The 16503-nt window shown below is 51.2% G+C and overlaps 1 protein-coding gene across 11 annotated transcripts in view; it reads right to left on the minus strand.

Annotated features, from left to right (window-relative positions):
- WDR4 (WD repeat domain 4) overlaps positions 1 to 16488 on the minus strand; it is a 36304-nt gene extending 19816 nt beyond the window's left edge. For 8 of the 11 annotated variants that reach the window (XR_010111132.1, XR_010111126.1, XR_010111125.1 and 5 more), the window contains exons 1-4: positions 16302 to 16469; positions 13640 to 13705; positions 10482 to 10622; positions 405 to 561 (exon numbers count right to left, since the gene is read on the minus strand). Coding sequence is in view for 3 of the 11 variants with exons in the window: in XM_008977585.4 (XP_008975833.4) it covers positions 405 to 561; positions 10482 to 10622; positions 13640 to 13705; positions 16302 to 16390 (453 nt within the window). In the remaining 8 variants the exon portion in view is untranslated. Of the gene's footprint in view, positions 1 to 404; positions 562 to 10481; positions 10623 to 13639; positions 13706 to 15904; positions 16278 to 16301 lie in introns of those variants that run through there. The other 3 variants (XM_008977585.4, XM_034948229.4, XM_034948230.4) reach the window with 3 other exon arrangements.
- Between the last annotated feature and the right edge of the window lie 15 nt (positions 16489 to 16503).

Genomic DNA, 16503 nt, shown 5'->3' on the forward strand with positions numbered 1-16503 from the left:
AAAGGCTGGTGGCTGCACCTGCTCCTCCCACACCTTCACTTCCAACCTGGGGCCGCCTACTGGCCACCTCCTGCCTCACTTGCCTTTTTCGTTCTCCCTGCTGTCTGCTCCACCTTCCTAAATCCTGTTCCCACCATTCCCCTGCTCCCAAATCTGCAGAGGGCTGTCCCTGCTACGGGGGAGCCCCACTCTCCCCACCAAACGCTGGGGCGCAGACCGAGCAGACGTTGATTCAGCCTGTACCCCACATACCATGTCCCCCATGTACTGCGTCTAACAGCATGGACAGGTGCCTGAGCCTTGACAGGGTAGACATTGACTCAGCGTATGCCCCACGTACCACGTCCCCCAGGTACCGTGTCCCACACCTGCCATGTCCCCCATCTACCACATCCCCCACCTACCACATCTAACAGCATAGACAGGTGCCCCAGCTCTAGATGGCCACACCCGTGTGGCTCCAGCACCGAAAAGGAGTAGACGTCTCCAGACTTGTCGGCCACCAAGACCTTCTCCTCCGAGGCTATGAAGGTCAGGGCTGTACACCTCCTTGCCACGGTCCTAGAAGGCCAGAAAGACACCCCCATTAGCTTCCAGGAGCAGCGCAGGGTCCTCGACAGCCTGATAGGCCACGTGGGCGGTGGCCGGCACCGGTACCTGGCCATATGCTCTGTTTTCCAGCTGCTGAAGGTGGTGCCAAAAAAATTAAGCAATGCTAACAACGGGAACAAAGCCAATGCCTTCGACAAATTCACTTTCACAACGTTTTTCTTTAAGAAAATTGCTCCTAGCTGGGCGCAGTGGCTCACACCTGTAATTCCAGCACTTTGGGAGGCCAAGGTGGGGATCACGAGGTCAGAAGATCGAGACCCTCCTGGCTAACATGGTGAAACCCCATCTCTACTAAAAATACAAAAAATTAGCCAGGCGTGGTGGCGGGCGCCTGTAGTCCCAGCTACTCGGGAGGCTGAGGCAGGAGAATGGCGTGAACCCAGGAGGCGGAGCTTGCAGTGAGCCGAGATCCCGCCACCGCACTCCAGCCTGGGGCGACAGAGCGAGACTCCGTCTCAAAAAAAAAAAAAAAAAAAGAAAAGAATAGAAAATTGCTCCTGATGGTGGGATCTAGGTGGTGGATAAATGGGTGACAAAATCCTCAACTTTCCTGTGTGTTTGAAAACTGTCATCAAGAAATGGGGGAATGGTTCCTTAACCCCAGAGTCTTCATCATGCATTGAGGGAGACAACGGCCCTCTCCATAAACGCCGAGTGTGCTGGGGGCCACTGTCAAGGACAAAGGCAGGCACCAGCCTCCAGGGCCCCCCAGCCTTGCCGCTCCCCTGACCCACACTGACCCCTGCTGCTCGTTCTGCTGCGTCAAACCAGGAGCCTCAGACAGAGAGCTGTGCCCCGTGCCCTGCAGAGGGATGGAGGGGCCTGGCCACCCTCGGGGCAGGACCCAGCCCAGGGCAACAGTGAGGCAGCACCCTACCCTCCTCGGGAGGAAGCTCGGTTATCCAGCGTGTGAGAGGCCTGCGCTCCCCCCAGTCCACATCCACATCAGCACATCCATGAATCCAACCCCGACCCAGAGTCATGGATGCACCAGAGTTCCGGATGCAGCACGTCTGCACACTGCTTCAGTAAGAACCAAAGTCACAGTTCGCTCCCTCTCCTTCACCAGGGCTCAGGGCTACACTACTTCCTGGGGCTCTCATTTCCACATCATTTCTACTAGAATCGTCCCGTATTTATGTCCTCTCCACAAGGCAGGGACCCATATGTTCTATTTTACATAGATATGAGTTGTAGCACAGCTTCCCACACACGAAGTTAGCCACAGGGCCTCACTACAGAACGGCAGCCAGCCCTGCTTCCCCACCCCCAGGGCTGTGGCAGCACACACTGCCCAATACGCAGCCAACACCAGGCAGACAAGTACAGGGCGCCCGGCCCACTGCGGCTGGAAATTGAGATGGAAGCTTCAGGAACGCTGTCCTCAATGAGGCCCCTATGTTTCTCTCAGGGTCAGAGGGACTAAAGGACAGAAAAGGGCAGGCAGGACTTTTGGGCCACACCCCAGGCTGGAAGCAGCATCCCTCCTCCTCCCTCGCAGCTGTGCAGCAGAGCTGCAGAAGGGAGGCAGAAGGGAAGTATAACGGGGTAAACACAGAGAAAACAAGGACAAAGAAAGGTAATTACGCTCTGGAGCAAGATTAATCAGAATTCTCAGGGTGTGCTGCAATTTAAACAAACAGCCCTGCACTGCACCAGCGACACAGCCCCCAATGTCCGATGGGCTCATTAAGCAGCTGCCACAAACACGACCATGGTGGCACAGAGGAGCAGCCCAAGAGGATGCCACAGGGAGGGGGGATGGACTTGGACTCACAGGGCGCTCATCCCCCCAGCCAGGCTGGAAGGCGTGTGGCACAGATGGCCCCCGACACCGTGCCTCCTGCCCAGCTCAGCAGAGGGCACTGCTCCGCGTCCCTTTGTCCTGCCCCAGCCGGAGGCTCCCAGCCTCTCCAGCTGGGCTTATCCTGGCACCGATTCTAGGACGCAGCTGAGCCTTACTCGCAGGCTTGGGTGCTAGGATCCGAGGGAGGTCACAGAATGGGGCAGGTCACTGGACCAATGGCAAGCCGGCCTGTCACCCTAGTTGAGGCACAACCCCGCCCGCCCTCCGACCCCCAGCCTGTACAGGGTCTCGGGTCTCAGCACTCCCTCCACAGTCACTGGGTTCAGGGCCCAGAGACCAGCAGAACCTAGCAAGTAGCCACCCATCTCCACACCCTCTGTTCTCTGCCAGGAGTCGAGTGGCTGAGCCCTGAACTCCCAGACCGAGTTGGCACTGCCCCGAGCCCCCCTCCAGAGAGCCGCCTGGGCAGCCCCAACAGGGCACTGAGGACACCAGGCGCCATCCACACCCACACTCCAGCAGCCAGGCGCTCTCTCTCCACCCCCTGGGCAGAGCGAATCGGATGGTTTTCCGGCTCTGCCTTTCCCACGTGCTGCCGTGGCTCTCACAGTCGTTTTCGGAAACACTGACTCCACTGGGAGGATTTCTCCCTCATAAACACACATGTCAAAATCAATGTATCACTCATCACCCTGTGTCCTCATCTTCGGCTTGGAAAACCTGGCCTCAGTCCCTCGGGCCAAGAGTCCCCTGACTGCCCAGGTGGCAGGCCCTCCTGCCCTTGCGGTTCTAAACTGCTACCTGGGAAAGAATCGTTGCTGCCCACAACTTCCATCTTGGCTACGCCTCAAAACCCTTCAGCAGGAAGCTTCCCAGCAGCAGCACAGTAACAAAGCGACCACGGGACAGAGCCTGGGGTCTCGCCCAGCTCAGGGGCATCCTGCAGCGGTGCAGGGCCTCAGTGAAATGCAGAGAGGCCACGAGTACATGGAACCTCTAAAACTGAACGGAGGTGGATGTGCTAAGCGTGGGCGGTTTTCTGGGGAGAGGGTGCATCAGATCTAAGAGTCTGAGATCTAAGAGGCATAAAAAGCCTCCAGGTGTGGGGAGCAGCCCCCATGTTTGCAGACCAGCCACAGGGTGCTGCCTGCCAGCTCAGCATGGTTCCACTCACCCTAGTCCTCTCCTTGAAAGCAGCTCCTGATAAAACTCACCCTATGCCCCTCTCCCTGCCCCACTCGCATCCCCCAAACCTACTCCTCCTGCCACAATAATCCCCTCCAATTTCTCACTGAGAGAAAGGGTAAAGATTTCACTCCACCCGATGCTGAAAAGTTCACAAACCCACAATTCTAAAGGAATTTTTAAAAAGATTAGTGAGGAATTTGCCAAGAGATGTTCAAAGTGGCAGTAACTTCACACCTGTACCCACTGTCCTGCAGTTCAACTAGAGAAAGGGGAGGCAGCAAGGCGTGCCCTACATCAAGGTCAGGAGAAACCCCAAGCCACACCATCGAGGCGGGATTTTGTAATCTGCTGCCTGGACTGCATCAAATCACATGGTCCATCTTCCACACCACCTAAGGCAAACATTTCCTACACGAAGTTATACCGCTGACATCACTTTCAAAACCAAGAGCAGGCCGGGCGCAGTGGCTCATGCCTATAATCCTAGAGCTTTGGGAAGCCAAGGTGGGCAGATCACCTGAGGTCAGGAGTTCAAGACCAGCCTGGCCAACATGGCAAAACCCCACCTCTACTAAAAATAGAAAAAGTAGTCAGGCGTGGTGGCTCATTCCTATAATCCCAGCTACTCACGAGGCTGAGGCAGGAGAATCACTTGAACCCAGGAGGTGGAGGTTGCAGTGAGCCGAGACCGTGCCACTGCACTCCAGCCTGGGTGACAGAGACACTCCGCTCCACAAAAAAAAAAAAAAAAAAAGTGAACGCACAGGTAAAGGGGCACTGCCAAGAGCCAGCCACTGCTCTTTGCTCACATGCTGCAGGCTGCCCATCCCTCATCCCAAATGCTTGGGACCAAAAGTGCTTTGCACTTCAGATTTGTTCAGGTTTTGGAATATTTGCAAATACTTACTGGTTCAGCATCCCTAACCTAAAAATCCAAAATCCGAAACATTCCAGTGAGCATTTCCTTTGAGCATCTTCCCTATGCTCACAAAATTTCGGATTTTGGAGGATTCTGAATTTCAGATTAGGGGTACTTAAACTAGTTGCACTGCCCACTCTTGGACTTGTGCTTTTTTTTTTCTTTATAGAGACAAGATCTCACTATGCTGAGGCCAGACTGGCCTCGAACTGCTGGCCTCAAGGGATCCTCTCGCCTTGGCCCCTCAAAATGCTGGGATTACAGGCATGAGCCACCATGCCAGCCTCCCAGAGTTTTACCAGGTGCTTCCATAAAGAGAATCACACCAGCACACGACCTTCAAAAGATGAGTCAACACAGCACGACATCTCCCTCTTGGCAAAGCACCTGCAACCAAGGATGAAGAGGCCCCGCCACCCACCCAGGCTGCAGCGGTATCTGCATCCACCACGAGTCCCAACTCATGGAGCTCTCAACCTCAAACGACCTCCTCCAAGAAGCCAACTGCCACAGGCAACCACACTGAGTGGAGAGAATTCTAGATTCCTCCCTCCTCTGGGCCATGCACGATGCCAGGAGCAGAGGCCCCATCCCTCTGGAGGAGTCAGAACCCCTGGAGGAGCCCTGGGCCTCCGCACTTCCATCAGGGTGAAGAAGCTCCACTGTTAGGAACCAGGACACAGCAGGCAGGCTGACTGGACATCCCCTTTCTCCCAAGTTCAAAGTGAGACACTACCTCTGGACAGCGAGCCCACATTGAAGTAAAGTGACATTCCACCCACGTCTCCATCTTTCTGGCAACCTCAGAACTTCACAGCCACAGCACTGTCCAGACTTGAAAGAGTCAGTGTCTTCAAGACACGAGTGAGCTCCCTGCCCGCTCACCCCCACCACCAGCCAGGCCTACGGCACACACAGCCAGACCCAGCCTCCCCTACCCTCTGCAGGCAGTGGCTACTCCTCAAATGGTGTCTGGTACCAGACATCAAAAGCCTTGGCACAGGGTATACCCTCTGCATAGTGAAGAATTAACCTTGCCTTTGGCCTCATCTCCAAGAGTAGGGGCCTTGGGCCCCACAGGCAGCCTAAGTACGTGATTTAGGGCAGGGGCCTGGGGCCACAAGGTGTCCACTCCACCTCTGGAGGGGCTGGGAACTAAAGGTCAGCCACCCCCACAGCATGTGATCAACCCCAAGAAAACCGCTGGACACCAAGGCTTGGGAAGCTTCGCTGTGTCTGTTGTCACACATTGGTGCCAGTAAACCCACACTGTCCACATCTCTGCTGTCCCAGTTGCTCTGGCTCAAACTTCCCAAAGTTTAAAGGCAGGAAGAGGTACAAGGAAACAGTAGCATTTGAGCAGTGGAACAGTGCAAACAATGTAACAACTCAGCTACAGGGAATGACACAGTGTTGTCAACACTGCCCTGGCGGGGGGAAACAGGCTATAGGCTAGCACATGCCACCACTACAGTGTAACACATGCAAATCCTGTAATCCATCTGCAGAGAGGAGGGCCTGGCCCCAGTGCTCATCCCATACTCTGGCTCTGGGTGGTACAATTCAGGGTGGTTTTTGTTCTTGCTCTCACTTTGTACTTCTCAGTGGTTTCCAATTTTCTGTACGGACCAAAACCAAAGGATAAAAAAGGCAAAAGGTAGCATGAGAGGGCACCGAACTGTACTCCAGGGGAAGCAGACAAGTGAGAATTCACTCCCAACTTCTACAACCCCACTCACCATAGCTGAACGGGAACCCACACATTCCACTGTTGTCTAAGTAACTGGATCACGTCTGAGATCCGTGTACACATCGGCACGTGGATCTCAGCTCTGCACCAGTTCTTGACCCCAGGGCTTTGAAGTTTTGTCAGCTAAGGCAAGGGTACTGGAAAATGCTAATCCAGTCTCAGAGGTTACCGGTGCAGCTCACCTTACACACCTGTGCCACAGAAAGGCCGTGTGAGAAAGGCCATGTTGACAGCCACACTTTGGGAGATGGGCTTATTTTGTAAAAATAAAGTGTCCAAATATAAAGAGCTCCTACAAATAAACAATACCCCAATGGAAAAACATAGGACATGGAAAAAAAAAAGTTTACAAAACACAAATGATTCTTAAGTATATAAAAAGTTGCTCTTCTGGCCAGGCGCCAGTGGCTCACACCTGTAATCCCGGCACCCTGGGAGGCCGAGGTGGGTGGATCACCTGAGGTCAGGAGTTCAAGACCAGCCTGGCCAACATTGTGAAACCCCATCTCTACTAAAAAAATAGAAAAAATTAGCCGGTCGTGGTAGTGCATGCCTGTAATCCCAGCTACTCGGGAGGCTGAGGCAGGAGAATCACTTGAACCCGGGAGGCAGAGGTTGCAGTGAGCCTAGATCGTGCCATTGCCCTCCAGCCTGGGCAACAAGAGCGAAACTCCATCTCAAAAAAAAAAAAAAAAATGCTGACCACCAGTAGAGGGATAGTCAAGAAAACTGCGTAGCTGGGCTCAGTGGCTCACGCCTGTAATCCCAACATTTTGGGAGGCCAAGGTCAGCGGATCACCTGAGGTCACGAGTTCAAGACCAGCCTGGCCAAAACAGCAAAACCCCATCTCTACTAAAAAGACAAAAATTAAGTGGGCATGGTGGTAAGTGCCTGTAATCTCAGCTGCTCGGGAGGCTGAGGCAGAAGAATCGCTTGAACCCGGGAGGTGGAGGTTGCAGTGAGCCGGGATTGGGCCACTGCACTCCAGCCTGGGTGACAGAGCGAGACTCTGTCTCAAAACAAATAAAGAAAGAAATCACAGAGCATATGGCCTAGCCCAGATGAAATGAATCACAAAGTCTGTGCTTTCACAAGACACCCAAGCGGCTCTTGTGCACTATGCCTATGCCAGAGCTCAGCCACGGCCTTTACTTTAGGAAAAGAATTACCAGGCCAGGCGCAGTGGCTCACTCCTGTAATCCTAGCACTTTGGGGGGCTGAGACAGGTGGATCACCTTGAGGTCAGGAGTTCAAAACCAGCCTGGCCAACATGGTGAAACCCCTTCTCTACTAAAAATACAAAAAATTAGCCAGACGTGGTGGCACATGCTTGTAATCCCAGCTACTTGGGAGGTTGAGGCAGGAGAATTGCTTGAACCTGGGAGGCAGAGATTGCAGTGAGCTGAGATCGCGCCATTGCACTCCAGCCTGGGAAACAAGAGTGAAACTCCGTTTCAAATTAAAAAAAAAAACTACCATCAGATTCTCTTAGATCATTTCATTTTTAACTTTTGGGAGTCAAAGCCCCATTTGAGAATCTCATGTGAATTATGAAAGCTCTCTACAGCAGCCAGTGTCCAAAAGGCAAGATGAACTGTTATGTGCTTAACTGAATCCTCCAAACCACAACTCCTATGTTGAAGCCCTGACCTACCTAGGACCTCAGAATGTAACTGTATTTGGATAGGACCTTTACAGAGGTGAAACAGAGGTCACTGGGGTAGCCCTGACCCCATCTGACCAGTGTCCTTTCAGGAACAGGAAATGAGGACAGACACAAAAGGACGACTCTGTGAGGACATAGGGAGAAGACGCCATCAGCAAGCCAAGGAGAGAGGCCTCAGAGGAACCAGCCCTGTCCTGCCAGCCCCTTAATCTTGGTTTTCCAGCCTCTACAACTGTGAGAAAATTGTTATTTAAGGCCCCTAGTCTGTGGTATCTTGTTAGGCAGCCCAAGCAGACTAGGACAACTACTATCTTCTTTCAACACTGAGAGGTGAAAGCCTGTCCATCCCTCCTTCCCACAGGTTGTCCAAGAAACCCAAAGTCAAGGCCAACCTACTAGAAAGCCCCTGCCACCTGCAGAGATCCCTGTGGAGGGGCTCAGGGCAGGACACCTCAAGGCCACCTTGAGGCATTCACCCTGAATCCTGAAAACACTTCCCATCTTCTCTATTCTAGGTCCTAAATGACTTACTCATGTGGCTATCTCAGCAAGAGGATGCCGTTCACAGGCCTTTCAAGATAAAGATGACGCGATCCACAGCAGTCAGGTGGAAGCAGCCATTTATTATCAGTTATAGCTCAGACATGTAGGGACATGCATTTAAAAGTCATTTTCCTACTGGGAAACCATCACTGCCTATGGGAAAGGAGCCAGAAGGCGGGTAAGAAGGGAGACTGACGCATACTCTTTGGTTTAATTTTGTTGTGTTTTAAGTTTTTAAACCATGTGCATCTATTACCTACCTGATACACAAAGACACAAAAACATATTGTAAATCACATATACATAAAAACATATATAGTAAAACCTGTATACACAAAAACACATAACAGTAGAAATGATGCAGCGTTTCAGGGCTTTCTTTTTAACCTGACTGGAAGAGAGGACAGAGCAAGCATTCATTGCTTTTGACGCCACCTAGAATTTGGCTTTTTTTTTTGAGATGGGGTTTTGCTCTTCTCACCCAGGCTGGAGTGCAATGGCACGATCTCGGCTCACTGCAACCTCCGCCTACCAGGTTCGGGAGATTCTCCTGCCTCAGCCTCCCGAGTAGCTGGAACTACAGGCACGCACCACCATGCCCAGCTAATTTTGTATTTTTAGTAGAGATGGGGTTTTGCCGTGTGGGCCAGGCTAGTCTCGAACTCCTGATCTCAGGTGATCCGATCCGCCTGCCTTGGCCTCCCCAAGTGCCAGGATTACAGGTGGGAGCCACTGCACCCAGCTGAATTTGGGTTTTTACTCTTCTCTTTGAAAATAAGATGAGGCTGGGAGCGGTGGGTCATGCCTGTAATCCCAGCACTTTGGGAGGCTGAGGCGGGTGGATCACCTGAGATCAGGAGTTGGAGACCAGCCTGACCAATGTGGTGAAACTCTGTCTCCAGCAAAAAATACAAAAACTAGTCAGGCATGGTGGTGTGCACCTATAGTCCCAGCTACTCGAGAGGCTGAGATGGGAGAATTGCTTGAACCTGGGAGGCGGAGGCTGTAGTGAGCCAAGATCACACCACCGCACTCCAGCCTGGGTGACAGAATGAGACCCTTCTCCAAAAAAAAAAAAAAAAGATGAAATAAAAATCTTAAAGACAGGCCGGGCGCAGTGGCTCACACTTGCAATCCCAGCAGTTTGGGAGGCCGAGGCCAGCAGATCACCTGAGGTCAGGAGTTCAAGAGCTGGCCTGGCTAACATGGTGAAATCCCATCTCTACTAAAAATACAAAAAATTAGCCGGGCATGGTGGCGAGTGCCTGTAATCCCAGCTACTCGAGAAGCTGAGGCAGGAGTATCACTTGAACCCGGGAGGTCGAGGTTGCGATGAGCAAAGATCACGCCATTGCACTCCAGCCTGGGCAACAAAAGCAAAACTCCGTCTCAAAAAAATAAAAAAAGAGGAATAGGGAAGGCAGAAGAACCTTTCCGGACTCTGCTTAGTAACAGGGCAAGGCATAGCAATATCTCTGTTCTTGCCAGAGTTACTGGCCTCCCCATCCCCACGGATCCACTCCCCATCCACTCTTCAGATACTCAGACATATGTGCACTAAACCCACCTAGCTTAATACTATGGTACAGACCCCCTCAACAGACCCCAAATCCCTACCACTCTCCAGGGCAGGCTCACAGCCTTGTTCCTGCTAATCACAAGGACAGAGGACTGCCCTGGAAAACAGGGGCACCAACACTGTAGGCGGAGGGACCAGCAGCAGGGCCCGGCTCTGTCTTCCAAGCCCACTGATTGGAGTCTGCTACCTAACTGTTCACCACTTAACGTGGGACAGAACAGCACCCCTGCACCCTCCCAGAACTGCTGTGAGGATCAGATCAGCCAACACACATACGGCACTGAAAGCGGTGTCTGGCACCGAACTGCGGCTCTGTGTCAACCACTTATCACCATGTTATGGTCACTATTGCTACAGGCATGCAAGGACAAGGTGTGCATTCGACATCTTAAGAATCCAGCGTTAGCATCTCATACCTGACACTCAGACATTGCCATGGTTTTGTACGGAAAAGAATCAGACGCTTACTGTCATCGGTTAAAGCAAAATAGCTGCCAGACTTGGAGAAGGTGGACGCCAGAATCGCACCGCTCCCCTGGTCCAAGGGCGCGTCCTCCCTGAGGAAGAGAGGAGGAAGACAGTTAAGCTTCACCTAAGGAAATAAGACTGCATTCCTTGTTGGCCAGCGTGGTAATTTCTAACATGGGAAGAGGTAGAAACCGTTAAGGGGATCACGTAGCCAAAATACAGACATATTAAAGGGACATGGGGAAGTTCAAAACAGCTAATTTTATCAGCATGAAGCCTAACTAAACAGAAAATCTCCCAGCATACATGCCAGAACCCAGAGAGCTAAGCTGGAAGAACCCTCAATGACACGTGGCCCTCTTCCTCATGGGCAAGGACTAACCCAAGGCTAGAGGCAGGGATAAACTCACATTAACAATACTAATAACAGGCCAGGTGTGGTAGCTCAGACCTATAATCTCAGCACTTTGGTGTTTCAAGAAGTCAGGGACCCCAAACGGAGGAACCGGCTGAAGCCATGGCAGAAGAATGTGGATTGTGAAGATTTCATGGACATTTATTAGTTCCCCAAATTAATACTTTTATAATTTCTTATGCCTGTCTTTACTGCAATCTCTAAACATAAATTGTGAAGATTTCATGGACACTTATCACTTCCCCAATCAATACCCTTGTGATTTCCTATGCCTGTCTTTACTTTAATCTCTTAATCCTGTCAGCCGAGGAGGATGTATGTCACCTCAGGACCCTGTGATAATTGCGTTAACTGCACAAATTGTACAGCATGTGTGTTTGAACAATATGAAATCTGGGCACCTTGAAAAAAGAACAGGATAACAGCAATGTTCAGGGAACAAGAGAGATAACCTTAAACTCTGACCGCTGGTGAGCCAGGCGGAACAGAGCCATATTTCTCTTCCTTCAAAAGCAAATGGGAGATATATAGCTGAATTCTTTTTCTCAGCAAGGAACATCCCTGAGAAAGAGAATGCGCCTGAGGGTGGGCCTCTAAAATGGCCCCCTTGGGTGTGGCCGTCTTCTATGGTCGAGACTGTAGGGATGAAATAAGCCCCAGTCTCCCATAGCGCTCCCAGGCTTACTAGGATGAGATTCCCCCCTAATAAATTTTGGTCAGACCGGTTACTCTCAAACCCTGTCTCCTAATAAGATGTTATCAATGATAATGGTGCCCGAAACTTATCAGCAATTTTAATTTTGCCCCGCTCCTGTGGTCCTGCGATCTCACCCTGCCTCCATTTGCCTTGTGATATTCTATTACCTTGTGAAGTATGTGATCTCTGTGACCCACACCCTATTCGTACACTCCCTCCCCTTTTGAAAATCCCTAATAAAAACTTGCTGGTTTTTGTGGCTTGTGGGGCATCACGGAACCTACTGACATGTGATGTCTCCCCCGGATGCCCAGCTTTAAAATTTCTCTCTTTTGTACTCTGTCCCTTTATTTCTCAAACCGGCCGACACTTAGGGAAAATAGAAAAGAACCTACGTGAAATATCGGGGGTGAATTTTGCCCGATATCTGGCTGAATTTCCCCCAATACTTCGGGAGGACAAGGCAAGAGGATCGCTTGAGCTCAGGAGTTCAAGACCAGCCTGGGTAACATGGCAAAACCACGTCTCTACAAAAAACTACAAAAATTAGTCAGGCAGCCCTGGCGCGGTGCCTCACACCTGTAATCCCAGCATTTTGGGAGGCCAAGGCAGGTAGATCACAAGGTCAGGAGATCGAGACCATCCTGGCCAACATGGTAAAACCCCGTTCTCTACTAAAAAATACAAAAAAAAAAATTAGCCGGGCATGGTGGTGCGTGCCTGTAGTCCCAGCTACTCAGGAGGCTGAGTCAGGAGAACCACTTAAACCAGGGAGGTGGAGGTTGCAGTGAGCAGAGATAGCGCCACTGCACTCCAGCCTGGCAACAGGGCAACACTCCATCTCAAAAAAAAATTAGGTATGCTGGCATGTGCCTGTAGTCCCAGGTACTTAGGGGGATGAGGCAGGAGATCACTTGAACCCAGGAAGTCGAGGCTGCAGGGAGTTATGTTTGTGCAACTGCACTCCAGCCGGGGTAACAGAGAGACCCTGTCTCAAAAAATAATAATAACGATTAAAACAAACTGAGCTGCAATACCAATGATAACTAAAGAAAGCCACCATACGAAACACTCACATGCTCTACTTTTATATCTCAATTAGCTGAAGTTAACTTCCTACACCTGCCTTCAACCATTATTTCAAGGAGCCAGTAAGATGTGATTACTGACAGAAACTAAAAGTATTTAGAAAAGTCCTAACACTGTGCTTTTTTTTTTTTTTTTGAAACGGAGTCTTGCTGTGTCACCCAGGTTGGAGAGTGCGGTGGCGCAACCTCGGCCGACTGCAACCTCCACCTCCTAGGTTCAAGTGATTCTCCCGCCTCAGCCTCCCAAGTAGCTGGGACTACAGGCACCCACCAGCATGCCTGGCTATTTTATTTTTAATAGAGATAGAGTTTCATCACATTGGCAAGGCTGGCTTTGAACTTCTGACCTCAGTCAGCACCCTGGCCTCCCAAAGTGCTGAGATTATAGGCATGAGCCACCGCACCCAGCACTAACACTGTACTCTTTTTTTTTTTTTGGAGACAGAGTCTTGCTCTATCCCCCAGGCTGGAGTGCAATGCCGCAATCTCAGCTCTCTGCAACCTCCGCCTCCCAGGTTCAAGTGATTCTCGTGCCTCAGCCTCCCAAGTAGACGGGATTACAGGTGCCTGCCACCACGCCCAGCTAATTTTTTGTATTTTTAGTAGAGACAGGGCTTCGCCATGTTGGCCAGGATGGTCTGGAAATTCTGACCTCAGGTGATCCACCCACTTCGGCCTCCCAAAGTGCTGGGATTACAGGCATAAGCCACCATGCTCAGCCAACAATGTACTCTTAATGCCTAACCTAAAAGTTACTTTTACATGTCTCTCCTGAGGTGCTACTTATCTGCACCACTGTGTGACAGAAGCTAAGAATTCAGCAAGTAGGACAATTGCTTCTTAGACCCTCTGGTCCCATTATCGAACCATTAAAGCAGGCGCTGAAAAAGCTTCCCCACATCTCACCCTTTATTTTCTTGTGACTTCTTTTCTGCAGCACTGCAGTCATAGATGAAGAGGCTGTCATCATCACTAAAGAGAAATAACAGAATAATTTTAAAAGGAGTTATCATTAGAGAGAAATAACAAATTTTTTTTTTTTGAGATGGAGTTTCGCTCTCGTTGTCCAGGCTCGAGTGCAATGGCGCGATCTCAGCTCACCGCAACCTCCGCCTCCCAGGTTCAAACGATTCTCCTGCCTTAGCCTCCCCAGTAGCTGAGATTACAGGCATGCACCAGCACTCCCAGCTAATTTTGTATTTTTCGTAGAAAACGGGGTTTCTCCATGTTGATCAGGCTGATCTCAAACCCCCAACCTCAGGTGATCCACCCACCTCAGCCTCCCAAAGTGCTCACAGGTGTGAGCCACTGCGCCTGGCCCTGTTTTTTTTTTTTTTTTTTTTTTTTTTGAGTTAGAGTCTCACTGTGTCACTCAGACTGGAGTGCGAGGGCATGATCTCAGGTCACTGCAACCTCCCCCTCCTGGATTCAAGCAATTCTCCCACCTCAGCCTTCCCGGAAGCTGGAATTACAGGTATCTGCCACCACGCCTGGCTAATTTTTGTAGTTTTGGTAGAGACGGGGTTTCGCCATGTTGGCCAGGCTGGTCTCAAACTCCTGACCTCAGGTGATCTGCCCGCCTCAGCCTCCCAAAGTGCTGAGATTATAGGCAGAGCCACTGCGCCCAACCTAACAATGATTTTTAAAGGAGCACTTTGTCAAAAAAAAAAAAAAAAAAAAGTTTTTTTTCTCTGTGGAACAAAAAATATTTGCACACTCATTAAATTAAAAGTTGTATACTTGACAAGAAAACTGTCTAGATACAATATTTCAGGTAACAGTTAACAAACTTTACTTGCTTAATCTCTTATTGGAGTATGTCATACTGCATAGTTCCGTGGAAAAAAAAAGTTCAGTAAAACCAATGAGGGATAAATACTCAACAGGAATTAATATGCTATTCTTTTAGGCACCACAAAATCTATGCGACATGGTTATAAGAAATTACGGGCCAGGCGCGGTGGTTCACGCCTGTAATCCCAGCACTTTGGGAGGCCGAGACGGGCGGATCACGAGGTCAGGAGATCGAGACCAGCCTGGCTAACAGAGTGAAACCCCCATCTCCACTAAAAATATAAAAAATTAGCCAGGCGTGGTGGCAGGCGCCTGCAGTCCCAACTACTCGGGAGGCTGAGGCAGGAGAATGGCGTGAACCCGGGTGGCGGAGCTTGCAGTGAGCCAAGATCGCGCCACTGCACTCCAGCCTGGGCGACAAAGCGAGACTCCTCAAAAAAAAAAAAAAAAAGAAATTATGTTCTGATACTGTTGAGCGTTCAGTGGGATTCTGTATACAAATTTCAAAGAGCCATTACTATTTAGAAACATATCTCACCTACCTGAAAGTGTTCCCATGACCCCAGGCACTTACCAACATAAGAATCACCCACTTTCCATACTGAACCTAAACTTCGGTTTATCCCATCCTCACCCCCTGGCACGTATCTTGTACATATTTATAGCCTTTAAAGTGAGTGCACCAAAAAACTTTCCATATGGAACCGTGGACTTGTCTTCCAAGTCGGAAACTCCACCAGCCACTAGAATTTCCTCAAAATGCATAGACTGAAGGTAAGCAAATCATGTCTAATATATCCACAGCTCACTCTGGCAGATATTAGACCGTGAGTCTCTAAAACAAAATCATCTGGGATATGTGACGGATTTCTGAGTACAATTTTTGTGAGACCTAATTTAACATCGAATTGGCTTTCTGAAACCAAACGAACAAAAAATATACAGTATATCTGACAGACACGTCGTCCGTTTCAAGTATGAAATCACAAATAACCTGGGAAAGGAAACGAGGGGCTGAAACTGACAGCACTACTAATTGCTCCGAGAGTCCTGAGTTAGGACTATTCCATCAACAAACATTTACTAAGTTAAAAATCCCCGGCGTCGTCCTAGCACTGGCGGTACACTAAGGAAGGAGAATAAAATTACGGAAAGCAAAACCCGAGCCGTGCGAAGGGCCGCTAGGGAGGTGCGCACTGCGAGCTCCACGTGCACCCTTGGGTTGGGTAAGTGTCGGAGATGACTTGGAGCCCTAAGGAGCAATTAAGGCCAGGTGAGTGGATACAGGCCGGGAAGAGGGAACAGGCAACCCTGCAAGGAGAGGGAGCGCGCTCGGAGGTCAGTGAGCTCGCAGTGAGTAAGCCCCTCCCTTCTCACCAGGGAGACCCGAGGCCCGCTTCTTCCCAGTTCTGCAGAGCGTGTTCGGCCGGGCCTTGCTGACTGGTCAGCGTCGCCCCACGTGCTCTGCCTACCCGGTCCCCGACGGCGCCGCGGAGACCGGAAGCGACCCGGCGCTAACCGGGCAAGAACACCGCAGACCAGCCATCTAGTGCAAGGAGCGCGCCGGGGCCGGGGAGCGGACGCCGAAAGCGGACCCTCCAGGCGCAGAGACGCGGCCAGCCGAGACTGCGGCGGAGGACTCGCGGGTTGGAGCGGAGTTCCCCCGGGCCACCCAGAGTGGGTGCGACCAGGCGGTGCGGGAGAAACGGGGTCGCCAGGACCCGACGCGCGCCCGCAGCCTGGTCTCCCTGTTCCAAGACCAAGGCCCCCTCACCTGCTCGCTATGGAGGTGGCCAGGAATCGGCTGCCGCCCCGCACCACCAGCGTCTGGCCGCACAACGCCAGTCCCACAGAGCCCGCCATGTACCCGCCCGCCTCACCGCCATACACATGTGCCAGCCCAGAGCCTCTTCCTGTCCGCACCGGTCGGTGACGCCAGGCGCAGACGCCGAGAGATGACGTATCCCCCACCTACC

This window comes from Pan paniscus, chromosome 22 (assembly GCF_029289425.2).
Source record: "Pan paniscus chromosome 22, NHGRI_mPanPan1-v2.0_pri, whole genome shotgun sequence".
NCBI classification, from domain to species: domain Eukaryota; kingdom Metazoa; phylum Chordata; class Mammalia; order Primates; family Hominidae; genus Pan; species Pan paniscus.